At 39.8% G+C, this 25,883-nt stretch overlaps 1 protein-coding gene across 13 annotated transcripts in view; it reads left to right on the top strand.

Moving 5' to 3' along the window:
- Positions 1 to 25,883, top strand: part of kif1aa (kinesin family member 1Aa) — a 48,020-nt gene that overhangs the window by 14,949 nt on the left and 7,188 nt on the right. For 4 of the 13 annotated variants that reach the window (XM_013909346.1, XM_013909345.1, XM_013909344.1 and 1 more), the window contains exons 7-38: positions 471 to 582; positions 862 to 939; positions 1,057 to 1,122; positions 1,214 to 1,231; positions 1,342 to 1,420; positions 1,773 to 1,851; positions 2,131 to 2,273; positions 3,655 to 3,693; positions 6,175 to 6,377; positions 7,362 to 7,441; positions 8,330 to 8,405; positions 9,029 to 9,108; positions 10,488 to 10,594; positions 10,683 to 10,763; positions 10,853 to 11,033; positions 12,016 to 12,088; positions 12,570 to 12,660; positions 12,746 to 12,894; positions 12,982 to 13,160; positions 13,485 to 13,622; positions 15,552 to 15,857; positions 18,611 to 18,729; positions 18,815 to 18,921; positions 19,710 to 19,839; positions 20,959 to 21,121; positions 21,223 to 21,313; positions 21,408 to 21,526; positions 21,630 to 21,685; positions 23,426 to 23,534; positions 23,618 to 23,684; positions 23,961 to 24,045; positions 24,137 to 24,242. In XM_013909346.1, coding sequence (XP_013764800.1) covers positions 471 to 582; positions 862 to 939; positions 1,057 to 1,122; positions 1,214 to 1,231; positions 1,342 to 1,420; positions 1,773 to 1,851; positions 2,131 to 2,273; positions 3,655 to 3,693; positions 6,175 to 6,377; positions 7,362 to 7,441; positions 8,330 to 8,405; positions 9,029 to 9,108; positions 10,488 to 10,594; positions 10,683 to 10,763; positions 10,853 to 11,033; positions 12,016 to 12,088; positions 12,570 to 12,660; positions 12,746 to 12,894; positions 12,982 to 13,160; positions 13,485 to 13,622; positions 15,552 to 15,857; positions 18,611 to 18,729; positions 18,815 to 18,921; positions 19,710 to 19,839; positions 20,959 to 21,121; positions 21,223 to 21,313; positions 21,408 to 21,526; positions 21,630 to 21,685; positions 23,426 to 23,534; positions 23,618 to 23,684; positions 23,961 to 24,045; positions 24,137 to 24,242 — 3,510 coding nt within the window. The remainder of the gene's footprint in view (positions 1 to 470; positions 583 to 861; positions 940 to 1,056; positions 1,123 to 1,213; positions 1,232 to 1,341; positions 1,421 to 1,772; positions 1,852 to 2,130; positions 2,274 to 3,654; positions 3,694 to 6,174; positions 6,378 to 7,361; positions 7,442 to 8,329; positions 8,406 to 9,028; positions 9,109 to 10,487; positions 10,595 to 10,682; positions 10,764 to 10,852; positions 11,034 to 12,015; positions 12,089 to 12,569; positions 12,661 to 12,745; positions 12,895 to 12,981; positions 13,161 to 13,484; positions 13,623 to 15,551; positions 15,858 to 18,610; positions 18,730 to 18,814; positions 18,922 to 19,709; positions 19,840 to 20,958; positions 21,122 to 21,222; positions 21,314 to 21,407; positions 21,527 to 21,629; positions 21,686 to 23,425; positions 23,535 to 23,617; positions 23,685 to 23,960; positions 24,046 to 24,136; positions 24,243 to 25,883) is intronic. The other 9 variants (XM_013909351.1, XM_013909355.1, XM_013909343.1 and 6 more) reach the window with 6 other exon arrangements.

Genomic DNA, 25,883 nt, shown 5'->3' with positions numbered 1-25,883 from the left:
TTCCTCCCTAATTTTTTTTTTCTCCCATGTCCCCTGGGGGGCTCCGTAAAGGATGGATACATCCACTCGGATCATCTATGAATACATACAGTGAAAACAGAAGGGAAATGAAGGGAACAGTTAATATCAATTTAAATATTTATATATAAATATTAAAACGACAATAGACACAGGAAAAAATGAATGATCAAAATAAAACAGGAAGCATGAAGATGGGAAGTGTCATAAGGTTTGGGGGATAAAACACAAGCACAGTGACCATGACGTTTACCTAAACATAGCTGCTGTTACACTAAATATACTTTTTTTAAAAATACGCTTTATATATAACTACCTATTTCTACTTTGAATAGTGTTTTATGAGTGTGTCATATAAAAAAAACATTTTCATTAAATTATACTTAAACCCACATCCTGCTGGCTAAAATCTGAACTGTACAAAGTAATTAAAATTCATTGTCTCTGTGCAGGACTGTGGCTGCCACCAACATGAATGAGACAAGCAGTCGCTCGCACGCCGTCTTCAACATCATATTCACCCAGAAACGCCACGACACAGAGATGGATAACACTACCGAGAAGGTAGAGGATTTTTGTCTGATCCTCACTGAATTTGTTTAACATCGAGTTGCTGTCTCGGTTTATCTGCCCTCTGACTGATGACGCTGATTTAAGTCTTGATGGGACGTGGAAATCAATGACTCCTTGAAGGTCATGAGGATAATTCTTAAGCTGTTTTTTTAATAAGGCCTGTCTCTATAATAAAGATGAATGCCTATTGATTCTTTTTTTGTGTTGTTGAAAGCCCATGTGTTGCATCTTATTAATTGGATTCTACTGATTTGGTGTGTGCTGTTTTAGGTCAGTAAAATCAGTTTGGTGGATTTAGCTGGCAGTGAGAGGGCCGATTCTACCGGAGCCAAAGGGACCAGGCTAAAGGTGAAAACACTACAAAAAAAAATCTTAAATCATGTTTATTTATCTGACTAAATCCATGTTAAAGCAGTCTGTGCTTACTGTCATCGTAATCCTTATCTGCCTACTGTTCTGTCACAGGAAGGAGCAAATATCAACAAATCTCTAACCACGCTGGGGAAAGTCATCTCTGCTTTGGCAGAAATGGTCTGTATTAACCATTTGTTGTATTTTTTAAAGTGAAGTCGATTTTGTGTTGGATAAAAATTACAGTTTCCACTGTCTCATTTCATTTTAGGACTCTGGGCCGAATAAGGTGAGTGATTCACATGTTATTATCCTAATTCATTATTTATTTGAACCTATAGTAAACACATAAAAAATTAATTCATGCTGACTTTTTGTGTGTCTTTTATTTATAAACAGAATAAAAAGAAGAAAAAGGCAGAAAGCTTCATTCCATACCGAGATTCAGTTTTGACTTGGCTACTGAGAGAAAATTTGGGTATGAACACCGTTTTTCAAAGGCATTGAATGTCTCTAATATTTCTAACATCACTGTGATATGTAAAAGAATCCCTCCAGAAAATCGTGCGTCTGAACCCCAAAAGCTAATCACTTTTACATTTTAATGCAAACCACAACTTTTCTGTTAAATGTAAGATTTATGTTGTACTTATGTAATTGTACTATATGTAATCAAATGACATTTTTTGGGTGTAGCAAAATCTAAATTTTAACTTGTTCAGACAGAGTGTTTTCCTATTTTCCTGACACCACATTCATGCAGAACTAGTGACAATCAAGTACACATTCTGAACTCAAAGCATAAATTTACATCTGTTCTTCTCTGTCAGGGGGAAATTCTCGAACTGCGATGGTTGCTGCTCTGAGTCCAGCTGATATCAACTACGATGAGACCCTTAGCACGCTCAGGTAAACAGAGCAGACAGCACATTTTGTGCTGCAGATTTTTCCTCCCACACAGCTGGTGAATGTTGCTTTGAAGGACACCGGTGTTGGTGAAACGCAGGCATTGTGTAATCCACGTTTCCCTCAGAGGCTTGCCTCACTTTCACACTTCAAACATCCTTCACGGGTTGCAGCTGCCGCTCCGGGCTGCAGAGACGGGGATGTCGGGGGAATTATGACTGTGTATATATGTGTGTGTTTCTCCTCACACACCTGTGTCTCAGTGATCTTTTGCATTCCCAGGTATGCTGACCGTGCCAAACAGATTCGCTGTAACGCTGTCATTAACGAGGATCCCAACAACCGATTGGTGCGTGAGCTGAAGGAGGAGGTGTCTCGCCTGAAAGAGCTCCTCTTTGCTCAAGGTCTGGGTGACATCATTGAGAGTAAGGGACCATTCATTGGATTTATGTGCCCATTATCTGTAGATTGAATTTTAAATTGTTCATAATGGTCTTGGACCCTTTTTTTAAGAGTCAGCCTCAGCTCAGCCCACTCACAAACAAATTTGTTCTCCCTGTGCTCACAGAAGCCGTGATGTACTCACAGACATGTTGATCTGTTCAAATAGGCCAAGAAGCAAATTAAGAACCAGCCAGGGCAATAAAATCAGTGGGAAGAAGTTAATGAAAATGAATAGATAGCAAGTGGTTTCAGACAGCAGTAGGACCAAACTTGGCACGAATGCATTATTCTCCCATTTGTGTCTAAAAACAGGCTGGAAAAAATGGTGTAGGCGTTGTTTCTAGCATTAGCATCTGAAGCTAACACATCATACCAGCTATGTGAGAGGAAATGTTTTGCCTCCACTCCTGTCCTTAGACAGGCAGGGTGCTCTTACATAAATAACACAGCACAAGTTATACATCTCCTTATTTTGGGAAGTGAATTCATCTTGATTAGGTATCATCTCAGTAGCACTTTTTTATGTCAGAAACCATTACAGATACCACAGCCTCAGTTATCCACAAGCACCGATATCATATTCCCTTTCTTAGGCACCTGAACAGTTTATAGTGTGTTTGGTGGAACACAAAACTTTTGGATGAGCTGTACAGCAAACCATATATTTGTTCAAATCATTTAAAAATGGTCGAAAAAAACAAATATGGTCAAGAGTTCCAGCTCAGTAATGTAAAACAGCATCAGCAGGAGAATCCTAGCAGCCTGTTTGCACAAAGACACAAAGTTGAACAGTTGATTTATAGTAGAAAAATTATCTATAGAGGGCGAAACTGTTTTGTAACTGGCTGTAAACATTTTTGAATATATGAATATTTTAACATGGGATTGATTCATTTTTGGAGCCAGCCTCAGGGTGACATTAAAGGAACTGCAGTTTTTGATACTTCGTTAGAGGTTGATGCTCACTCATGACTCACCTCTCCTATGCATTAGCTTAGACTATATTACACTTGTTTTTCCCAAAATGTAATCCACTAATTTTGGTTAATTTATATAATTATATCTATATAAGTTATAAAGTATATATAATTTTGGCCAGAACATATAGTATTAGCTCATTGCATCTCTAATCTTGATACCACTTTTACTGCAGTACTGCAAACAGATGTATTAGATGGATGTTATATTATTTTGAAACCATGCACAGTTCCTTTCCCAGAGAAAGATCAGGATTAATGTTTGGAGCGCATAGAGCATGTTAAGACTGCAGTGCTCAGGTGTTCACCAATAGCTAAATGAACATTTTTACCTGTGGAGAATTTAACTAAAGGTGTTGTGCTGTCTCTCTGTCTCTTCTCCCAGCATATCGAGCGTCTGGTGCTGATATCGAGGGTTTGAAATGTGTGTTTTCTGTTTCTTGCTTTCTGGCTTTGCAGCTTAGAATTGCAGCTGATTAATGTGGCAGTGTTAAAGTGGTTTTTCAATGTTCTCTGCAGCACCAAAGGAACTGTTCTGATTGTTTTACATGATTTTTAGTGAAACGCGAGAAGCTAATGTTAATGAAATACAAACAGCATGTTTTCCATCCCTATTCATGCTTTGCTATATTATGGTGCTGTAGAGATCTGAGTATGACTTTATAGATGCACTGATAGGTCAGCGGAGCAATATAGTATGGAAGCTTGTGCACCATAATGGGATTCATTTCATCTTTAATTTCCCTGACGTAGAAATTGTGACATCCATTTCCCCTGGCAGGTCTGTCTGTGTACGACGTGCTTTATTTTTCCGGCAAGAAAACACAAATATCACATAAAAAGATTTAATGACACATGCAATGCAGTGCAGTAAATAATTAAATCCCCTAATATATTCTAAGCAATATATTCACAAAGCATTTAAAAAATAGATAACGATGTAATAAAAATCTGAATAAACCTCAATAAACAAACTTAAAAGTTTGGATGTTGTGAGAAAACAGAATGCAATAATTTGCAAATCTCATAAACATATTTTTATTTTCAATTAACAAAATAAAACAGTCTAAGAAAAAGATGACCTCATCTTGAACTTGATGGCAGCAGCACAATCAAAAACATTGGGATAGGGTGATTTCCCACTGTGTAGCATCCCCTCTGCACTCTTAACAGGAAAACGTTCCTTCCTTGTCTGATTGAGGATTATAGTCCTGTTATTAACCTGTTGCCAGTTAACCTTATTAGCAGCGATATTTCCCTTAATTTTTTCCTCTTAATTGTTTCTTCCTTCCAAATATTCTCATGAAAGAGTAAAAAGTCTCAGTTTAAATATTTAGTGTTCTGGGGTTAATGGAATATGCGTTTATGAGATTTGAAAATCATGCTGCCTTTATCTCCATTTCAAACATTATTCCAAGTGGGGTTTTTTTTGTATTTTATAATGAATAAATTAAAGAAAACGTACAGTATAGTTGGTCAATAGTAGCAATATAATTTGAACAGAAGTAAGCTATGTATTTTTTAAAAATTATAGTACAGCTCCGTATGTTTATTAAGGGCTTTTTAAAGACCACACTGGCAGCAGCACATATAAAAAAATGTTTTTATCCTGTTTTAGCTATAAAGCTATATAAAAGTGGACCAGGTGATATAACACCTTTCCTGTGTTAGATCCCTAAGTTCTCAAGTTCCCTGAAAAAGGTCATTTGTAAAAAATAGAACTTTTAAGAGAAAGAAAATGTCTCTACTTTAAAAAGATATTTGGATAATTACCTTGTTACATTTCCCTTTACAGTTTACGAATCATCAGTCTGTCAACGCCTGTTGGCAGGCAGGATAACAGGGCACAGAGGAACGATAAGATGAGGGTGATGATGTAGTCTTCAGACATATAATCACTTACATAATAGTGGATCTTTTAGGTCTTCTGCACTTTTCATGCCATAGATTTTTACAGTCTTTCCATAATACACAACTTAATTAACCGCAGAGGCAATATTATGTGATCAATCTTGGCGAGCCGAAGCCTGTCCAGATGGATGGGTGTGATACACTTGGCCAGTTTATTGCTCTGTGTTGCCATAGCAGCAGCAGCAGCAAGGTTGTTATTATTGCTTTCTGCTCAGGCCTTTCAGGTGCCACGATAAATCCAAGATAAAGCTCTGAACAGAAAAATATAAGGGGCCCTTTTTTATGTGTTACTTTAATAATAGATTTACCCAGAAATTTCATTCAAAGCTAATCAGACAAACTCATCGCTGTGTCTGATCCTCTACCAGAGAAATGGATTTCTGCTTCCAGTAATTTGTTTGACATTAATAATTTCAGCAAAGCATGCTGAGCAGTAAATGCATCTTGCTGCTTTTAGATAATAATCTTAATTGAGAGTTCTGGCTTTCTAATGTTCTGTGCAGAAAATAAGACGCCATTAAAAATGAGTCATCGTGTTTGCGCACACAGGCTCTGCAGAGCTCACGTACTTTGTTGTTTTCCATAACTGGTGACAGTTTTTAATTTTTTGGTAGAGATGCTTGAATGGGAATGAGTAATGGAAATCTTTTCTCATGCTGCTCGAACAGTTTCTCAATGGTTCTGCATATCACGCTGTGCTTGAAGTTTTGTATGGTAGCTACATTTTCGTTGAGTCGTCTTGTGGCTGGATGGCCTCCTTGTTGCATCATTTGAGTTGTCTGTGGCTTTCTGCTGGTGCTGCCCTCGCTTCTGTGCTACCAGTTCAAATTTCTCTCTGTAAGTTAGATTTGTTTCAAGACACGTGTCTTCTTTCTTTTCTATTCTCTTCTCTTCCTTTTCTGTCTGCATTTCTCCGTTCTTTTACTCCCTGTTATCGATTACCCCAATCCCCGCTTCCTGTCCCCACTCCCCACGCCCCGTCCCACCCTGGCAGACATATCCGATTACAAGAACAATAACAATAAAGGCCAAGCTGTGAATCAAAGGGATGATCTCTCCACAGTGACCAATGCCATGACGGGGATGAGCCCCTCTCCATCTCTCTCAGCCTTGTCCAGTCGGGCCGGATCTATTGCCAGTCTGCACGATCGCATCATGTTCAGCCCAGGCAGCGAGGAGGCCATCGAGAGGCTGAAGGTGAGCACAAAACCCAGTTTAACCCCCACCCCAGTCTTACACAGTCAGGAAATAAAACTTCAGTGAGATTCACCAAGCATTTGTTGAGGTTCAGAGTCTTTCTAATAGTGGGCAGATTCAATAAAAAAGTTCAAAAAACCAAATTGGTCTTTTATACTTTTTGCCTTTCTGAGTATTTCCAGTAGATTATAACCCAAAACATGATTTCCTAAAAACAAATGGGTCTTCAGAAATTCCCAGAGCCCAACAAAATGACCACCAACAGGCTTCCGCGCGCATATTTCTGACCAAAACTCAGACTAAGGCCATTACACACTGAGCATATTGTGAAAATTCTGAATTTTATCGATGCAAACACAGTACACGTTGCATTTTTGCAAAGAATTTGTGGGACAGCCCACCACAATGCAACTGAATTCATCAAAGAACAGCAGAACTGGCAACCAGTTCTATTCACAGGTTCACACCGAGCACATGTGACAGACGTGAAAAAGGCTCGAGACGCCGTGGCATCTGTCACACGTGCTCGGTGTGAACCTCATCTGTGAAGAGAATGGGGCTCCACTGGGACACCTACCAATTCTCGTGTTCTCTGGTGAATGCCAATCAAGCTTTTTATGAGCAGTGTAGTTATAATTAAAATGATGCACCAAGGAGGACAAGCAGAGCAGGGTCACCCCAGGCCCCCCTTTATCTGTGTCCCTGGTTCTTTCGGCCATTTTAATACTCAGTGAAGCTCTACATTATGGCACAAAGACATTATATTCACACCCTTTTTTACATGCCAACATAAGGTCATCTAATGAAATCACAGATATGGGTCATTTAATTTCTGCTACTTAAAAAAGTAAGCAATTAAGTAAGCTAATAAAATACTGGAATTCTATTGCTTCATTGCTGAATTTGGATGTTTCTTTGCGTTAAGTCCAGATATAGTTATTATTTAAATGATTATGGCCACACTTTTTTATTTTTTAACGTCAGGAAACAGAGAAAATCATCGCTGAGCTCAATGAGACCTGGGAAGAGAAACTTCGCAGAACAGAAGCCATTAGAATGGAAAGGTAAGACAACCAGATGCTTAGTTTTATTTTAATTTATTTTATTGCATTGTTTAAATTCCTCTTTAAGATGAAACTTTGGAAATACTAAAGATGCCAAAACAGGAACAACATCCTAATAATTCAAGAAAAGAGAAACACAGGAGGATTACAACACACATACAAAAACTTAAATGCTGTAAGATGAGAGAGGTAATATTCAAAGGAAAAAAAGGACAATTTCCTGAATTAAAATTTCTAAATTTCCAAGATTACAGTTGTTCATTTGCAGGAAAATATATTTCTTTAAAAAACAAACTTTTTTTTGTTTTTATAAAAGTTTTATAAAAGTTTTATAAAAAATAAAAAAGTTCTCTAAGGTTAGTAGTAAATATTCAAAGTTTCAAGGACATTAAAGATATTAAAGTCAAAACCTGCAAAAACTAAAGATAAAAAAGCATAAGAAACCTTGGTGTTCTGAGATTAAAGTCACAGGCTGGATAATCTCACCTACACCACAGCGGCCATCAGGAAACGCTGTGTTAACGTTGTGATTCTGGGCTCAAATCAGGAATAACGTCATATTGCACCAAATGCAACCTACTACAGGCTAAGCTATAATCAACAAGAAAACCAAACTGATGTGGCATGTCCTCAGGTTACAGGATTGCAGAAGCAGTGACGTCTAGCTGTGGTTCTGTGATCAGATTGAGCTAATCTGGCAAAGTAACTGTTTGGCCAAAAATAAAAGCTTTCGGTGATCTGAGTATAGAGCAATTGGTGCCACTTCCAGAATAATATTGGGTCTATGCTTTATTTAGGAACATTTCTCATTGAATCAATGTTGAAAAAAAAAGTATATTTACATTAAAAAAATATCTCACTTGGTATGCTGATGATATTCGTCAACAGAGAGGCCCTGCTGGCCGAAATGGGTGTAGCAATGCGAGAAGATGGTGGAACAGTTGGTGTGTTCTCTCCAAAGAAGGTAAAAGATGTATTCTACTTCTCCAAAACCACTGTGATATAATCCTTACCGCTTCGATTATTCACTGCTGTGCTTGTTTATTTACCCCCAAAGCCCACTGATAGCCCTAGAAAGCCCGAGCCCGTGTTTATCGACACAGTCGGGCTGTTTTCCCCCAACGAGGTTTGTAGCTCTGAAGTGTTTAAAGTGTCTCCTCTGATGAGTGCTCGAGCCTCGTCGAGGCAGATCAGACGAGAGTTTCACTGTTTCATTAAGTGTTATCCTAAATCTACTTCATTACTCACTTCAAACACTCCCTCACTGCACCGAAGGCAGCCATGGGTGTAAACATGGGGGAAAAGATAATAGCAGTGCCCTAATTTCAGTGATTTATGGCTGCTTGCCTGCAGCCCCAAAACATCTGACTTCATTAAACACTCCATGCTGGGACGCTGTGGGGAGTGACTGCATGGTTTTAACTATTGCTGATTGTTTGATGTTTCTTACTGGGAGAGCTTGTATTTCAGACCACCTGTTGTGCACAGCTGACATATGTTATAATGTAAATAACATATGGATGTTCAATGACTCATGCATATTGCTTACCGAAAGTTAACAGTGAAATATTCCCCGTTCTGTGTCAGACGCCTCATTTGGTGAACCTCAACGAGGACCCTCTGATGTCTGAGTGCCTGCTGTACTATATCAAAGACGGGATCACCAGGTTAGAGGCTGACATTTTACAGCGTAATAAGAGGAAGGTGGTTCTCACCCTGAGAGGACAAAACCACTGCAGGGGAGACCAGGAGAAAATGCGATGTAAACAAATGTGATTTATGTAGAAAGTAAAGTCTGCTGAAGCTGTCATGATGACCTTTATTTAATTAAAACCCCACTTGCATCCTTTTTATTATTAGATGCCTCCCATATTATTGCGAATGACTCATAAAAAGTGTGGGGTCAGCTTATGATGAGGGCACACCAGAAAAAGTTTAAGAACTGCTGTATTAGAACGATACTGATTAAAAAAGGACATTGTTTTTATGCTAATCTAACTTCAAGAGACAACAGGCCTGCATTGCAAACATGTTCTCATCACATGGCGTCATATAATGTTGTGTCAGATGCCTGTGCCTCACTGGCACTAAATGTTCTCCGCCAGTGGTCCCCATTTAGAGACTCACATTTTCCACAGAAGGTTGGTCACAGGTTTATCAGCCAGGAGATTGTGGTTTGTCGCCCATTTTGACCCTTGTATTGTATTTAGTACTTGTTTTTTTTCACTACATACACTGATTTATTTCTTAAATGAATATATTCATATACATAAACTGTATATGAAAGATGGACATGCCATAAAGCTGTAATGGTTTTAATAGGCAGTAAGTGGATGAGAATTCCTGTAGTTGTTAAAAAGAAAAGGCGGATTTCTTGGTCCCTGTCCTCAGTGAACACCTTCCTGATGAGATTATGGGCTTAGATGCTAGCTTCAATTAGCCACTATGTGATCGTACTCTGTCACACTGATGTGATTTCAAAAGGAGAAGTAGCAGAAGTGTCGCTCTTCAGAAATCACAGCCTGGTTACTAAAAGAAATTCACTCAGCTTGATGTGAGCAGCTACCTGACAGAATTCTTTTTTTTCTATGGATTCATCAGCCAAAGTAAAGGTGTGGCTGGCTAATGATGTAGCCCAGCTAAGGAGGAGGCCATCAGTGATTACTTCCTGTGACACTGTCACCACCATGAGCCTCTTGTCACGGTGGATGGACGCTTTCTTCTGCACAGTGATACGATCTGATGGTGTAGCTTTGAACTGTTCACAGTAACGTTTGTGAATTTTTAAAGTAACCAGGTCATGATTTCCGAAAACAAACATTGTTACTGTGTTTTGGGATTGGGGTTTGGTTTCAGGTGCTTTCAGCACATCTGTATAGCCCAACAATTTAGATGAATAAAAAGCACGACATGCAGGAGGAAAAAGACTACATTTGAGTTTGAGGTGAACTGTCCCTTTAAATGAAAAAGGACTAAATGTTACATAGATGAAGTGTGTTATTAACTTGCTTTTATATATATTCATACTGACTTTTATGTATTTTAGGGTCGGTCGTTTAGATGCCAGCAGTCGCCAGGATATAGTCCTCAGTGGTCACTTCATAAAGGACGAGCACTGCACCTTCACTAGTTCTACTGGCCCAATGGGAGAAAGTGAGACTTGTATCTGTGCACATCAAAGTTAAACATTGCTGTAATGTTGTCAGCAAAGCCTCATATGGAATTTTCTTTTCCTGAGCAGCAGTAATCCTTGAGCCTTGTGAAGGAGCTGAGACATACGTTAATGGAAAGAGGGTGACAGAACCCACTGTTCTGAAATCAGGTAGGTGCAACCTGTGCCATAACTAGCACAAACATTATATGCATAGATTTTGTACTTGTACTCTCTGATCTGATGTGATGCCCTTGCAGGAAATCGCATCATCCTGGGGAAGAGCCACGTCTTCCGTTTTAACCACCCTGTACAGGCCCGGGCTGACAGGGATAAGAACCCATGTGCCGAAACCCCTGTTGAGCCTGTGGACTGGGCCTTCGCTCAGAGGGAGCTGTTGGAGAAACAGGGCATTGACATGAAGCAAGAAATGGAACAGAGGTATGCCTTCAGGAATAAAGATACAGTAAAAGTCCATTTCTGGAACTTAAGGTAACAGTTAGTATAAAAAAAGGACCAGGTTTGCACCAATTCTTCTAGATTTTGCTATACCTATTGCAAGGTGCAATAAGGAAACAGTTTGTCCCAATGCACAGATAAACTGAATAAAATGTGTATTTTTATTCTTAGAGTAGATTTGAATGATTGATTGTCGTTCCTATCTTTCCTGTTTTACGTCAGAAATCAATCCCTGTCTATAAATAGTTCTGTCGTCTCCTCAGCCTGCTCATTTTTGTTCGCTCTGTTTGTTCCTGCCACATTTTTGTGCTTTGGATTACGTTGTTTCCACATGTTTTGGATCTTCTTCTTTTCTTTTGGACTTTGTTCTAATTTGGGCTCAGCAGTTAAGCTTGTGTCTTAATTTAACAGTCTTCGAGGGTACCACTCCAGAGACCCGCAGCTATTTCTAAAACTGCATTCAGTTACTTTTTAATATTTTCTGAGTCTGAGACTTCTGAGCAATTTATGAGCCAGTCTTCATGTATTAGAGAAAAAGCATCAGATAAAGCAGTGAGGTTAAAAACAGTGTAACCATGGACTCTTACATGGTGTGCATAATCTATATATCTTTATCCCCACTGTTGCTACTGGCTGCTTTGTAACCCACCTCCAATCCAGTTCCTCATTTTCATGCTCAAATCAAAGTCGTATATATCTACTGTCATTAAAGTCTGATCTTTTCTGTGCTGGGGTCCTGCATTCAGGAAAGGTGGAGAAGTCAGGACATAACTTCCATATCTCCAAATGTAGATGACTACAGATGGAGTGAGAATTTGCTTTTGTGGTCCTGTGACCGAAGTTGCCACTTTACCCAAGCCTGAGGCTTCTTTCTCAGTATCAATGGCTTAAAAACACACAGTGAGGTAGGGCATCACCCACCTACATCAAGTCTTTTTTGTTCACTTTGTTTTTTTGTCCTCAGGCTGCAGGAGCTGGAAGATCAGTATCGCAAAGAAAGAGAGGAGGCCAGCAACCTTCTAGAGCAGCAAAGACTGGTATGGTAATGAGAGTTCAGCTTTGACTGCTATCAGCAGTAATCATTAAAGTAAAACCAACAAAAAAATCTATCTGAACTGTCTTACACACAGATGTAGCTGCAGTTCGTATATTTCAGTATTGGTATCTACTGTTTATATTATATAAACTGTATTATCAGTGAGCAGATTTACAGAAAATACCAAATAAAAAAATTATGATGGTGTTTTCAGATCAAATGTGAAGCAAAGTTCACCTTACTGGAATTTCTAGGCAATTTTGCAACTCACAAATATTACTCAGCAGGAGAAAGAACCGATACCTGGGATTACATAACAGACACATTTGCACAGTATGCACAGTTGTACGCCGCGACACATTTTTCCGCTTTAAGTCTAAATGCAGTTTTTTGGGGCCTTTCATTTCACCAGTTATTAATGATTAATTCATTTTCCTGAATGGCTTGTTCATGTATTTAAAACTTTAATTATAAATTATTAGGATTACGAAAGCAAGCTGGAGGCTCTTCAGAAGCAAGTAGACCGTTATAACCCAGAAGGCCCTGAAGAAGAGGAGGAACCGGAAGAAGAAGGTAAAAACAATTAATACAAAGACACATTTATAAATCTATATTAGGGATAATCATACCTTCATCGAGTCCTCTTTCTGGCCTACAGTGCAGTGGACGGAGAGGGAAAGAGAGCTGGCTGTGTGGAGTTTCCGTAAATGGCGATGCTACCAGTTCACCTCGCTGCGTGATCTCTTATGGGGAAATGCCATCTTCCTGAAGGAGGCTAATGCGATCAGTGTCGAACTTAAGAAGAAGGTTAGAAATGTCATTTAGACTGATGAATATATCCACAGGTCTACGCTGTGAAACGGCTCTTTGAGCATACTCGTTCTTCCCCTGCAGGTGCAGTTCCAGTTTGCGTTGCTGACAGACACTCTTTACTCCCCCCTGCCTCCTGACCTGTTGCCCCCAGAGGCAACTAAAGACAGAGAGAAGCGACAATTCCCACGTACTATCGTGGCAGTGGAGGTGCAAGATCAGAAGAATGGAGCAACTCACTATTGGACATTAGAAAAACTAAGGTGGCTGAACATGCACGCAAGTCTTTGATGAACAAAATCTTAAACTTATCTTGGTAATCAAAAATTCATTAAGTGTCGCACTGAAACTCTTGTTTTAGTGCTCTTCAGTTTGTAAGTCAGTTTCTTTTATTGCAAACATTCGCTTCAATAATTGCACTTCCAAATTAAAAATATCTACCAACCTAATATCGAACAGCAATAAAAAAAGAGCCATGCTTCAGTGTCTTCCTCAGTGCTATTTTATTTCTTCCAAGCTGTTTACTTTTTCTCATTAACACCCTGCTCTGTTTCTTTTTATGTCTTCATTGTTGGTGCTTTCTGCAGGCAGAGGCTAGATCTGATGAGAGAAATGTATGATCGTGCTGCTGATGTGCCCAACAGTACTGTGGAGGACTGTGAAAATGTGATGACGGGAGGTGACCCCTTTTACGATCGCTTCCCCTGGTTCCGCCTGGTTGGCAGGTAAATACTGAGTCCAACAGGAATAAGAAATACAGAGGCCAAAAAGACCAGTATTAGCCATAGCTATCAGAAATTTAGGATATAGGGAGGCTGCTGTCCACTTTTCCACTTGCAGGACGTCGTTCCTGAGAGTTAAAGTTCCAGGCACTTGGGTTGGAAATGCGGCTTTACTGTGTGTGGAGTGTACTCCGAAATGATGGGGACACCTGCATTAATTATCTGCAGTTCATTCAGTCTGGTGTCCCTACTTGTCAAACTTTGTATTTCAGCCACTATAAAACCTGCCAGTACAAACTGAAGTAACAGTATCAAATACATTTGATAACAATACATCCCAGCTAATGACAGAGCTTTCTACATCAATGGGAAAATCATCTATGCAAGATTTGAGAAAAACATTTCGTCAGCCCTCCTACTCAAAACCTGTTGTTTCTTTCTCTTCCACCTTGGCACATGGCCTCCCAGTGTCTCTCTCTCGCTCTCGCTCTCTCACTTGCACCTGTTATGTAATATTAAGCGTCTCACTCCAGCCTTTAATGTTATTCAGCTCCTGCAAGACATGGAAACATTGGAAACTGTGCCCTTGAGCTGTTCTTTTTCAGGTTTTCAATCTGTCTGTCCATATTATAAAGGTGAAAGCAGGTGTATATTTATCCAGATGCACAACATTTGATGTTTTCAATGCTTTTAATAGTTTACTGCTATTTTACACTATATCCTTTACACTTGCAGTTTAAAAAATTTAAAAAATGTAGCTGCTGTCGAGAACTGATGGGTTGAATTAATGCATAACTATATACAAGCTCACTTTGTACATATGTGGCTGATGTGATAACTCAAAGTGACTGGCCATTTTCAAATGAAATCTGTATGACGTTTAATTTCTGTCATTACCTTTAGATGCAATTAAGCAAGCCCGTGAGCAAATGATCTTATTTCACACACATAAATATTCACTGCCAAAGCTCAGTTGCAGCATATAGAGTACCATTACAGTAATCCAGTGATTGCTGGGAGTAAATCCAACTGTAACAAGTGCCTGTTAACAAGTGCCTGTTAACAGGTTGGTCACCAGAATTCATTTTGTGAGCAAATATGGTGTCAAACAGCACTGTCTACAGCAGGAGTGGGGGCACTCCAGGGCTCAGTGGCCGGCGTCCTGCAGGTTATAGATATCACCCTGGGTCAACACACCTGAATCAAATGATTAGTTCATTATCAGCCTCTGGAGAACTTCAAGACATGTTGAGGAGGTAATTTAGCCATTTAAATCAGCTGTGCTGGATAAAGGACACATCTAAAACCTGGACACTGGCCCTTGAGGACTGGAGTTGGACTCCCTCGGTCTATAGAACTGAAGCTGTCATTTAAGGAGGTTCTTTGCATGTGATCCCTTAAAAAGTGATCAATCATGGGACAGAGCTCCTTTGATGATTGGCTTACTTGGCATGATTAACTTTGGTTCCTTCCCCTGCTCACTTTTTTTTAACAGTTTAGATTACAGTTACCTGCAAGAGCGCGCATTCCTTGAATTGCCTTCTTTACATTTTATTCATCTTAGCCTCTTCTTTTAATACGCATGTGTAAAAATCTGTACTTAAAACAGTAAATTTGAATTCCCCTGACACTCACCAAGCAGAAACTTACATGTGCGGTTAAATCTGCGCATGAGGACTGGGCAAATTACAGTGAATACCTGTGTAGGTGAAATAATACTTGTTTTTGACATCTATATCCCACGATCAGCACAACATTTGTAGCTTTCTGCAGTCTCCCATCTGTCTTCTCTTTCTCTGCTCTTTGCTCAACACTGAAACAAACAATAAAAGCTGTTTCTGACTCAGAGGGAAGAAGGTTTTCTCCTGTGGATCAGTGCGTCCCTTCTCTCTAACTGTACTAACCTAGTTCCCATGTCTCTGGCTGCACCAGAAATCCCATTTTCAACACATGCATGAGCGAGCGCATGAGTGACCCCACCCCATCCCCGACCCTTTCCACCTCTGAAATTACTGAGCTGGCTGACTCGCAGCGGGAGGGTCGCGGGGAGGAGGAGGAGTTGGAGGATTTGGACGACCTGGACGATGATATCTTTTTGGACGACCCGAGCTCCGAGCTCGGGGTAGAGGATGATGATGATGATGATGATGATGATGATGAGAGAGAGCTCTGCCGAGGCTCCAGCGAAGGCCTGGATCCCTTTTACGACCGCTCACCATTATTCAGTGTAGTGGGAAGGTTGGTGAGGTTTCAGGAGCATGCTGATGGAGGAAACTAGCTCTTTCACGCTGAGATGCAAGGTCCCTTTCCCTTGGCAAACATCAGGGTAGATGGAACAGTATTCTTGGAAATGCAGTGAATAATAGCGTGTATATCTTCACATAGCCCTCCTTGAGTTGTGGGCTGGGTATGCATAAATACACAAAATATAACCATAGTGTGCTTTGTTATTTTATGTGGCAAACATGAGGTGTGATCTTAAAGTGATTCTCTCCATAAAAATTAAAAAGCAAAGCATACCTAAGTTGATTTTTGCCAAACACCCCTGTAAGGTTATCTCTTTGTGCACCTCTGGATAGCTTCCAGCATGACAGCAATGTTTATATGACCAAGACTGTCTTTATTTGGCCCAAAACCACAGTTCAGCTTGTTCTCAGATGCCACTGGATGTTAAAGTAAAACTTTGCATTTCCAGTCAGTGCACTGTATTTTGTTAATTTGACATTTTGAAGCTACATTATTTGCATTTTGGCAGCTGCTATGTTGTTTATTTGGACCCCATAGTGATCATATCGGAGGTTGTAATGCTTGAATTCATCAAAATTGGTACAGAAATTTATTGGATGGTCTTTATCACAGAGGTCAACATTAAAATAGCATTTTAACATGGGAGTCAGTAGGGATTGACTTGCTTTTGGAATCAGGATAAGTGGTTACTAGTGGAACCGCAGGCTTGGCCCTTGGATGCTGGCTCATGTTTTCAGCCCTGCAGCATCTCCTAATCCAGGAGACTGACTTAGTTCTTGGACACTCTTCCACTGAAAAAAGCTCTTTGGTCTTTGGGTTGTAGATAGATATCCAGCTCTCTTTATTAAGGATAATCCTGAACATGAACGTAGTGACCTAATTTTCATAAAGTCCATGGCAAATCTTCAGGTGAAAGTGGTCATCCATCAGCCATCCAAAGAGTGATTCAAATAGACGCTACACTGCCAGCACTCTAAGGTTACACAAGGAGATGACCTTGAAGGGGAAATTAGTCAAACTGAAGTCTTCTCCAAATTACTGTCCACCTCAGAGATCTGCTGGTTCAGTGTTAACACTGGCATGAAGCATTTCAGTTGGAAAGCTGCAACCGAAATTTGGAAAACAACTTTTCCTACATTTTTTTTTAATTGTGGTATTTCCTTTTACTGATTTCCTTAAACACTTGCTTACTGCTCAAAGTCAAACCAGACCCTTTAGTGTCTTGCCTTAGCTGTCACAGTATCTCTAAATCTTGAGCTGAAAATGTTGAGTACCACACCATGCGGACACTGGAGTAGACATTTCTGGATTTTAAGGTCCATCTTTTCCTTTTTATCTTTAATCTCTCTTTCAACTAAATGCTTATTTTTCTTTGCTTTTGGGGTGGGGGTATACAGTGGCTTGATGCGTCTCACTCTTACTTAAATTCTTCTTAAATTCAGTCCAGAGTGGGTCCATTTACGCTTCTTGTTTCTATGCAGTGCTGACGCTGAACGGCTGTTTGAGGTGTATGTCAAATCATAGTGGCTTATAAAAAAGAAAAAGGACTTTTGACTCCCCAAAGCACTGATGCAGCTCAAGAAGTAGATAGATGTCTGATGTGCATAGTAAGAGGAACAAACAGCGAAATGTTCTCACCGTGCTGTGAAACCTGAATACAGTTGAAAGAATCTGAAAATTTTTGAGCTAAGTGGTGTTCGAACAAAGACTCAAAATCTCAAGATGAAAGAGCTGGTTTCTGCAGCAGCTGTCTCTTTTAGGCATGCCAGAGCACAAGTCTTTTCATTTTGACCTTCTTTTTTTTTTGTCGGTTTTTACGTGAATACGTCTGATGATGAACTCGTACCCCTATTTTGTACAAATTACCACTCCGGCCCAGGAGGTGCACTTTGATTTCTGATGTCATTCGTTGGTTTTTGATGTAGCATACAGTCTATGAAGCTGTTGGCAGTTTTGATTCAAGCTGAGCCATGTTCCGTATGATGATTTCTGTTCCATTTGCTTTTGATTCCTTTTGAGTCAAAAAGTTGAAAGCATTTTTGTTCACCTTTTTTGTCCTGAGCATGCCTTATTTGCACCTCACCAATCTTGTCATAAGCCTGTCCTTTTTTACGCTGTCCACCCTTAAATGTCTATCCCTATTGGCTTGTGAAAAATGTGGATCAGTTATTCTATTATTTTTAAGAAAAGCATTTCTAATGCAGCTGTTCCCAAATTTCTATTCTCAAAGAAACATAGTCTGTAGCAAAGTGCTTTAAGTTCTCAGTTTGGCTTTATACATTATATAGAGTCATTGTCATGATAGCATGTGATCATAAAGCAATGCATTAAAATGAATTCATTGCTTACGACGAAAACATCTGCTATCCAGCAAAGTCTTGAGCTGGGTTCTAATTTTTAAAGTTAATAAAAAGAATTGAAAGTTTAGCCTTGCATACATGCTCCTTAGCCTCACTATCCTTCATCAGTACAACTCAAAAGTTTAGGGTTATTGCATGTGACCCATTATTGACCTGATTATATAGTCATTATTGGATGATAAGGATAAGCCCACTCCAAAGCAATAGTAAAGGGCAGCCATGGCCGTCGCAAGAGCAGTCCCAGCTTCTGTTTGGTTGCTTTGCAGTTCTGTGTTCTGTTGTCCAGTCCAGTGATTTTTATCAAATGTGGCACGTCTCCTTGGTCTGGTTCTTGTTAATGCTTTTTTTTTTCCCCTTTTATTCTCTCTTTGGCTTCCCATGCAGGGCTTTTGTTTATCTGAGTAATCTGCTGTACCCGGTTCCGCTCGTCCATCGCGTGGCCATTGTCAGTGAGAAGGGAGAGGTAAAGGGCTTCCTTAGGGTGGCAGTACAGGCCATATCAGGTAAGGCTCAAATCCTCAGACTCACGATCGTTGAAGCGATTGACGGGACAAGCTGTGTGTGATTTCTGGAGGGAGTGAGGTGAAGGTTCTTTGTGTTTCCCTCCAGCTGATGAGGAGGCTCCCGACTACGGCTCCGGAGTGAGGCAGTCGGGCACTGCCAAAATCTCCTTTGAGGATCAGCAGTATGAAAAGGTAGTGAAAAACACACTATAGTTATTTCAGTTAGTTTTCACAGTGTAGGATTTACTTCTGTATACAGTTGCCGTCACAATTTTTGTGATTTTAGGTGTTTACAAAAAGAGTTGAATTACACGCTGTTCTAAGGCTTCTTAACATTTGTAACATTTTTGTAGAACTCGATGTACCCTCTCAATAGATTTAGGGTTTTCTGGCCATACAAACATGCTGGTCAGTGGCTTTGACCAATCACTTATCTCGAATGTAAAGAAAGGATCCTGCCATCATACAGCGCTGTGTCACCAGTGTAGACGTTTACTTCACTCAGATGGCACCAAACTGTTACTTTTGCTAATATTCCTGCCTTCTCTCCAACTGATAGATGTATTTTGTATTTTTTTTTCAATTTTAGAAGAACTTCTTTTACCATTTAAGTTTCCTTTGATGCATTTTCTGTATTTATAGAAACAGCCTCCAAGTACAAGGGCCAAACTCTGAATCATCTCCAGACCTTTTATCCACTTATTTAATGAAGAAATTACCAAGAAATAACCCATACCCGTCATTAAAATTGCCTTTGAGAGAATTCCAACTACATCTGAAATATGTGACTATATTTAGAAATGTGTTATTTCTCTACAATGAATGCAATAGTGGCGCTCAAATGAAGAGGGAAATGCAAAATAAAGCCCTCGTTATCATATACAATAAGTGAAAAATGTTTTGGTAGACAACTAAATGAGTAAATGATGTAACTGTTTAAAAATCTGAGGACTGTTCACCACTCTGCTGTGCTCCTGTAGTTCCAGTCAGAGTCCTGCTCTGTAGGACTGTCCCACACTGGGATTTCTCAGGAGGAGCTTCGGATCGTGGAGGGAGAAGGGCAGAACGCAGAAATGGGGCCGTCAGCTGATGAAGTCAACAACAACACATGTGCGGGTAATCGTATTTTACGAGTGAATGGACACATGTTCTGCGTGTTTGCTTGTGTCTGTATGTGTGTGTATGTGTGTGTATGTGTGTGTGTGGTCTCCTTTTTGGCTCAGCAGACTGAAAATTCACAGGAAAGACTTTAAAAGAAATCATGTTAGATAGGCTTGGATTTAGAGGGCAGACAATGGCAAACGGTGGCTCATGTGGAGGACGTATAAATTATCCCAAATGCTTGTCTCCAATTTCTTGGTAACTCCAGTCCATTCCTTGTCTGTTCCAGTAGAATTTATTGACAGTCAGCTCAGCATCTACCTGGAATGCAACCTACCCAACAAAAACATTAAAAAGAAGTGTCTAAACATCACTGAGATCTGTTAATGAGTAAAAATGTGAAAAACTTGTCTTTTGAAGTCATTGAAAACACATTTCTTTACTCCTAAAGAAAATTTACTACTAAATGTGGTTGAAATCTAAAAGTGGTTGAAGTCCTCACCGACCTCCCCTCAGACAACCAGGAGATTTGAACCCAGATGCTTCTTGCTCTTTTTTTATTAACACTAATGAGATCATCTAATGGTCAGAATGATGCTGTAAAGTATTCTGCGCCAGACATTTTACAAATAAAAAAGATGCAAAAAACAATCAAAAAAGCAAAAACACCCACTAAATCTAATAAAAACACACAAAGGAGTAAAAGGAGAGGCCTTTTTAAACAGCAGGGATTTATATAACATCCATACAGTGTTATACAATCTTGCAGTGTCTTTCACCTCACGTACATGTATGCAGTATTTACCAAAGTCAAAGTGTAGAATTAACAGTGTCTGAATTTCTTGATCAATAAAATAGATCACTCTAAGTAGATTGATGATTTATTCATTGCCTTTAGATCAAAAAACTAGAATATCAACACTGAAAAGTCAAGACCCTTGCTACTGGGAAACCTTTAGGTTGTCCAATATCCTCGAATAACAAAGCTTAATCTTTAAAAATTAAACATGAAGGTCACGCCCACCAACCAGATTTAGGTTAGGAAAGAACTTTCATGGATGTCTAGTCTAGTTTCCAACCTGCGTTTATTTTTCTTTTTTCCTTTTTCTTTTTTGTGGTTCCTTGCAGCTGGATCAGATGAGGTGGAGAATCCACTGAAGCCTGGTCTGGATGGAGCACTTGATACAACTCTGGAACATCTCAGGATCGGTAATATTTTTACCTTCAGAGTGACTGTCCTGCAGGCCTCCAGCATCTCTGCGGAATATGCCGACATCTTCTGCCAGTTCAAGTAAATTGCTCTTCACAATATTTCCGCTGGAGATTTGTGATCGTTGGTGTTCTTTTTACTGTTTTACATGCAAACTTTGCATTGATTACTTTGCCTTTTAGCTTCATCCACCGCCATGATGAGGCCTTCTCCACTGAACCCCTAAAAAACACAGGCCGCGGCCCTCCTCTCGGCTTCTACCATGTGCAGAACGTAAGAAGAGTCGGCTCGTGTCCTGCACAGCTTTATGCATTGTTCTGTATTTAATAGTTTAGGCACTAAAATGGACTGTTTTTTGTTTTTGTAGATTGCTGTTGAGGTTACTAGATCATTCGTGGACTACATCAAGACTCAGCCAATTGTGTTTGAAGTCTTTGGCCACTACCAGAAGCAGCCTTTTCTTCCTCTTTGTAAAGATGTCATGAGGTACTGTGTTTGCTTATAGCATTCACTGCATTTATACACATACTATGATGAATATGCTTGCAATTCTTTATATTCATGCGTAACTGTGTGTTGTGACACCCAGTCCACTACGCCCCTGCAGGAGACAGTTTCCACGAGTGATGCCTCTCTCCAAACCAGGTAAATAAGATGCTCTGCTCGTGTCTTATCATTTATTTTTGTTGTATTGCTGTGGTACTCGTCTGCTTGCAAGTCGTATCATCTCAGCTTCATGTTGTTGGGTGCGAGCAGTGGATCCTGACGCCTCGTCGGACCGGGAGAAATCGCTGGAGCTCATCCGATACTTGGTCCCAGATGTGTTCAATGGGTCACTGGTGGACTCGCTGTCAGGCCACGCTCTGTCTGCCGCTGGCTTAGCTGCTTCCTTCCTGCTGGAAGGAAATGAGCAAGCTCAGCTGCCAGCTCCACCCATCTCTATCTGTTCAGTTATTAAAGCTCAGAAGCCGGGTTGGTCACTGATTGGTCAGATCCAAGAGAATCCTGCAAGTGGAAACCCTTTTTTATATTGAGTGTTTTTCTTGGTGTGACTTAAATGAGCCAAGTGCATTTTAAAAGCACTAAAAGTATCTCTTCCAGCTCTAGGGTTTTGTGACTGAGTCGCCTCGTAGATGAAGCACTAACAAAAATATTCAGTGTCAGTTACTAGTTGCTACTTGCTGTGTAGTAAAACTCAAGTTAATCGATATAAAAGGGGAGTTTTCATGTGTCAGGATTCTGCAGTTGGATTGGCTCTCTTGTACTGTGTGTTCACTGTTATGTGGTGCGTTCTCCTTGCAGTTCCCTCTTTGAGCTCCTCTTGATTGGATCACAGTGCCTTTCTTCTATATTAGTCTGCCACGAATGAAACTCTCTCCGATGGGAATGTTAACTATAATGTACATTGTGGTGCATATGCATGTATAACACACCTGAGATTTATCAATCCCTGGGAATAAATTCACATGTTATAATAGGAAAGCAATCAATCCAAGGAGGTAGAAAACAAACAGATGAAGAATTAAATGCAGCAAAAAGGCAACCATTTTACAGGCTACAAATTTGTCTCACCTACTTTTAACCTGTAACAGTACAGATATTTAAAGCAGTATATGTCTATCTGTAGTGTCACATCAGTTTTGAGCTGGCTACATTTTTAAAAACATTTTAATGAACAGCTAAAAACTAAAACCTGAACAATATTGGCGTTAGTTATCCACCAGATTGTTATTTCAGTTATTCCGTTGGCTAAGAATTATATTGCATCTCTAAAAGTGACACTTGAAGCACCTTTAATATATATAAATACATAGTAACTCCCACAATGCATCACATTATACTGTATTTATTCTTATAAAATTGATTTCTGCTTCAGCTTGGGACAAATTTAAGGGATGCATGGATTTTTTTTTCTTTACCTCTGAACTGCTTTTACGCACCAGTGGAAATTAAAGGATTTCTTTAACTCTTAGTCAGTCTTATTAACATTATAGACTTACTGTACAAAAATGTTACTATTATCCATCAGGCGACCAAGCTTTTATAGAGATTAAGATGTCTGGCATTGTAAATATCCCCACTTGGTCACCTGAACGTTAAAGTGCTTTATAAAGACATACATATGCATTCTCTCACCTAAAGGATGGTTCAGACTTGTATTTCTTTACACAGAGCGATCGAAAATGTGCTAAATGAAAAAAAAGCTTCTTGTACAGTACTGAGTGGGTGCTCCTTCCCTGAATCACTGATTTCCTTTCTTCTCCCGTTTCTCTTTCCTTTGTAGGGTAGGTAGCTGTTCTCCCTGCTGTTAGCTGCTAGCCTGCACTAGGTTTACCCCTATTGTGCCTTCTTGTATAATCCTATTTCTAATCTTTTTCAACGCAGTACCTGCCACCAAACTGACGGCCATGACCCGTCCACAGGCAGGACCCTGTCACTGTAAATATGACCTCATGGTTTTCTTCGAGATCTGCGAGCTGGAGGCGAACGGGGAGTGAGTATCCCGAGTCAGCAGAAAATTGGGAGAATTTGATGGGCCACAGAAATCTCTGAGACTCTCTTTTTTCTGTCATTCAGCTACATCCCTGCAGTAGTGGACCACAGAGGAGGAATGCCCTGCCATGGCACATTTCTTCTGCACCAGGTATCTTAGTCAGGCTGGGAGCAAATATGTTGCAGTCAAATCAACTGTCATCAAAGGATCTTTTATGCCTGAAGACATTCGCATTTGCCCTCTCATAGCTCTGCTCTGAGAGGGCAAATGCAATTCTACCCAGAATGACGCACATCAAAATCGTCTCCAATTTGGTCTTAGTAATTGTAGACAGCCTGTTCAGTGGATGTGTCACGCTCTGCAACCTTTGAAAAATGTCGTAAAAGCATATTCTGTGTGCTCACTCTATCTTTGTTCCTTCTTCAGGGCCTCCAGAGGAGAATCACCGTTACTATTGTACATGAATCTGGAAATGACATAGAATGGAAGGAAGTCCGTGAGCTTGTTGTGGGTAAGACTGATGTTCAGCTTCTCTAAAGCTGAATACATTTTACCAATAGTCTGTATGAGCTGTTCTCACTGAGGCATTTCTGCTTTCCCAGGACGTCTGCGCAACACGCCCGAATCTGATGAGACCATCATTGATCCTAATATTCTATCTCTCAACATTTTATCTGTTGGGTATGTCAGGCCCCTGCACGATGACAGGTATGTACTATGCTTAATGTTTGAAGCAAATATTTTTCATTTAAATAGCAAACTACTGTGTTCCCATAGCTTTTTGAATTATGTGGCAGCTCAGCTGAATTTGGAAACCACTTTACAGTTCTGATGTTTGTGAGTCTTATCTGAGAGTGCGCGTTACTGCTGCGACAGCTCCTGCACTGGAACACGACACACGGCAAATGCATGGCACATATGGGGTGACCAGGTGTCCTCAAACTTCATTTTATTAACCCGTTCTCCCACATTTTGATTAGCTCATGTTTACCAGAGTCAACAGATGCTTGCAGGAAATATGTGGCTTGAAAATAAGTGCGCTGATTTATGAAGTTACCATAAAACCTAAAAATGATTTGGAAACAGAATAGCAACTGAAACAGAAGCTAACAGTTTTAATGCTTTCTGGAAAAGACAAATGAAATAAACAAGTATGTAAAGACCATTAAAACAACCCTTTGCTTCCATTTGTGCTCGTAAAAAGTAAACCATATTTGTTCTTCAATTACAAGTGAGATTTATGAAATAATTTATAGCCCACAAAATCTTTAATGACATCTAATGTTCTGGGATCTGGTCACCCTAAGCATATAAGTTGTAAAAAGCATGGCAGCAGAGTCACAGCTTGAATGTTATGTAAGGAAACTCTGCAAATTCCCTTTGTGTTCTTATCGTTATCACTGTAACTGCATGAATATGCTGTAGATCCCTCTTTCTGACAACAGCAGGTCAGATCCAGAGTCACTTTCTTTGAGTTATTTAAGAATCTCTTTAAAGCTACACTTACCACACCAGTAGCTCTGAAGTCACTCGTCCATGCTGGCTGCGCGACCCTCCTTGGTGTTAATATATGCTGCTGTTGGTTGTCTCATTGCACCTACATGTTGCATCTCACTGTGTTCATCACCTCTCATTTAAATCCTCTCATCACTGACCCCAGTGTAGGTTTAAAAAGTGTTTTTTATTAACCGTGCACCTTAATTTTACTCTGTGTAAACAGATCAGTATAAAATAGAAATGCATGCCCTTCTAACTTTTCCACTGCTATGCATTTCTTTACTTAAATATAAAATCACTAACACACCTTTAACTATTTTGTTGTTGTTTTCTACTCAGTGCAGAGTCATTCATTTGACATGCAGCATTTCATCATTTTATTAAATCACCTGATTGACCCTCACTTTTCTAATGATGCTGGAAATGATGTTTCTGGGTGTGATGTACAACTGGAGCCTAGTTTATAAAGAAAAACAGAAGAACAGAGAAGGTGTATTGTTCCCTTAATGAGTAATGGCATAACTAACACAAAGTTCACAGGAAAGAGGTTAGAATGAGCTGTGGTGAATGTATAACAGAAAAATATGTTCTGACTTTTATACATGCAACTTTTTGTACGGACACTCATTTTATGCATCATTTCCTTGCCTCCTTTTCTTGCATTTTATCACAGATGCAAACCAAGGAGGTAAGAGAGGAGTTGAGCCAACATTTAACAGAATGAGAGGCTGCAGAGACATCATTTTAAAGTGATTTTAATTCAAAGTGTAGTGCAGAAGCAGTATCTGGCCATTGCTTTGTTACAGCCTGCCACTGGTATTATTTGATAGCGGTACACATTGTGAGAAGAGT

Source organism: Pundamilia nyererei, unplaced genomic scaffold (assembly GCF_000239375.1).
Source record: "Pundamilia nyererei isolate P.nyererei 1_Seehausen unplaced genomic scaffold, PunNye1.0 scaffold00023, whole genome shotgun sequence".
NCBI lineage: Eukaryota > Metazoa > Chordata > Actinopteri > Cichliformes > Cichlidae > Pundamilia > Pundamilia nyererei.
This window is presented reverse-complemented; position numbering and strand designations above follow the sequence as displayed.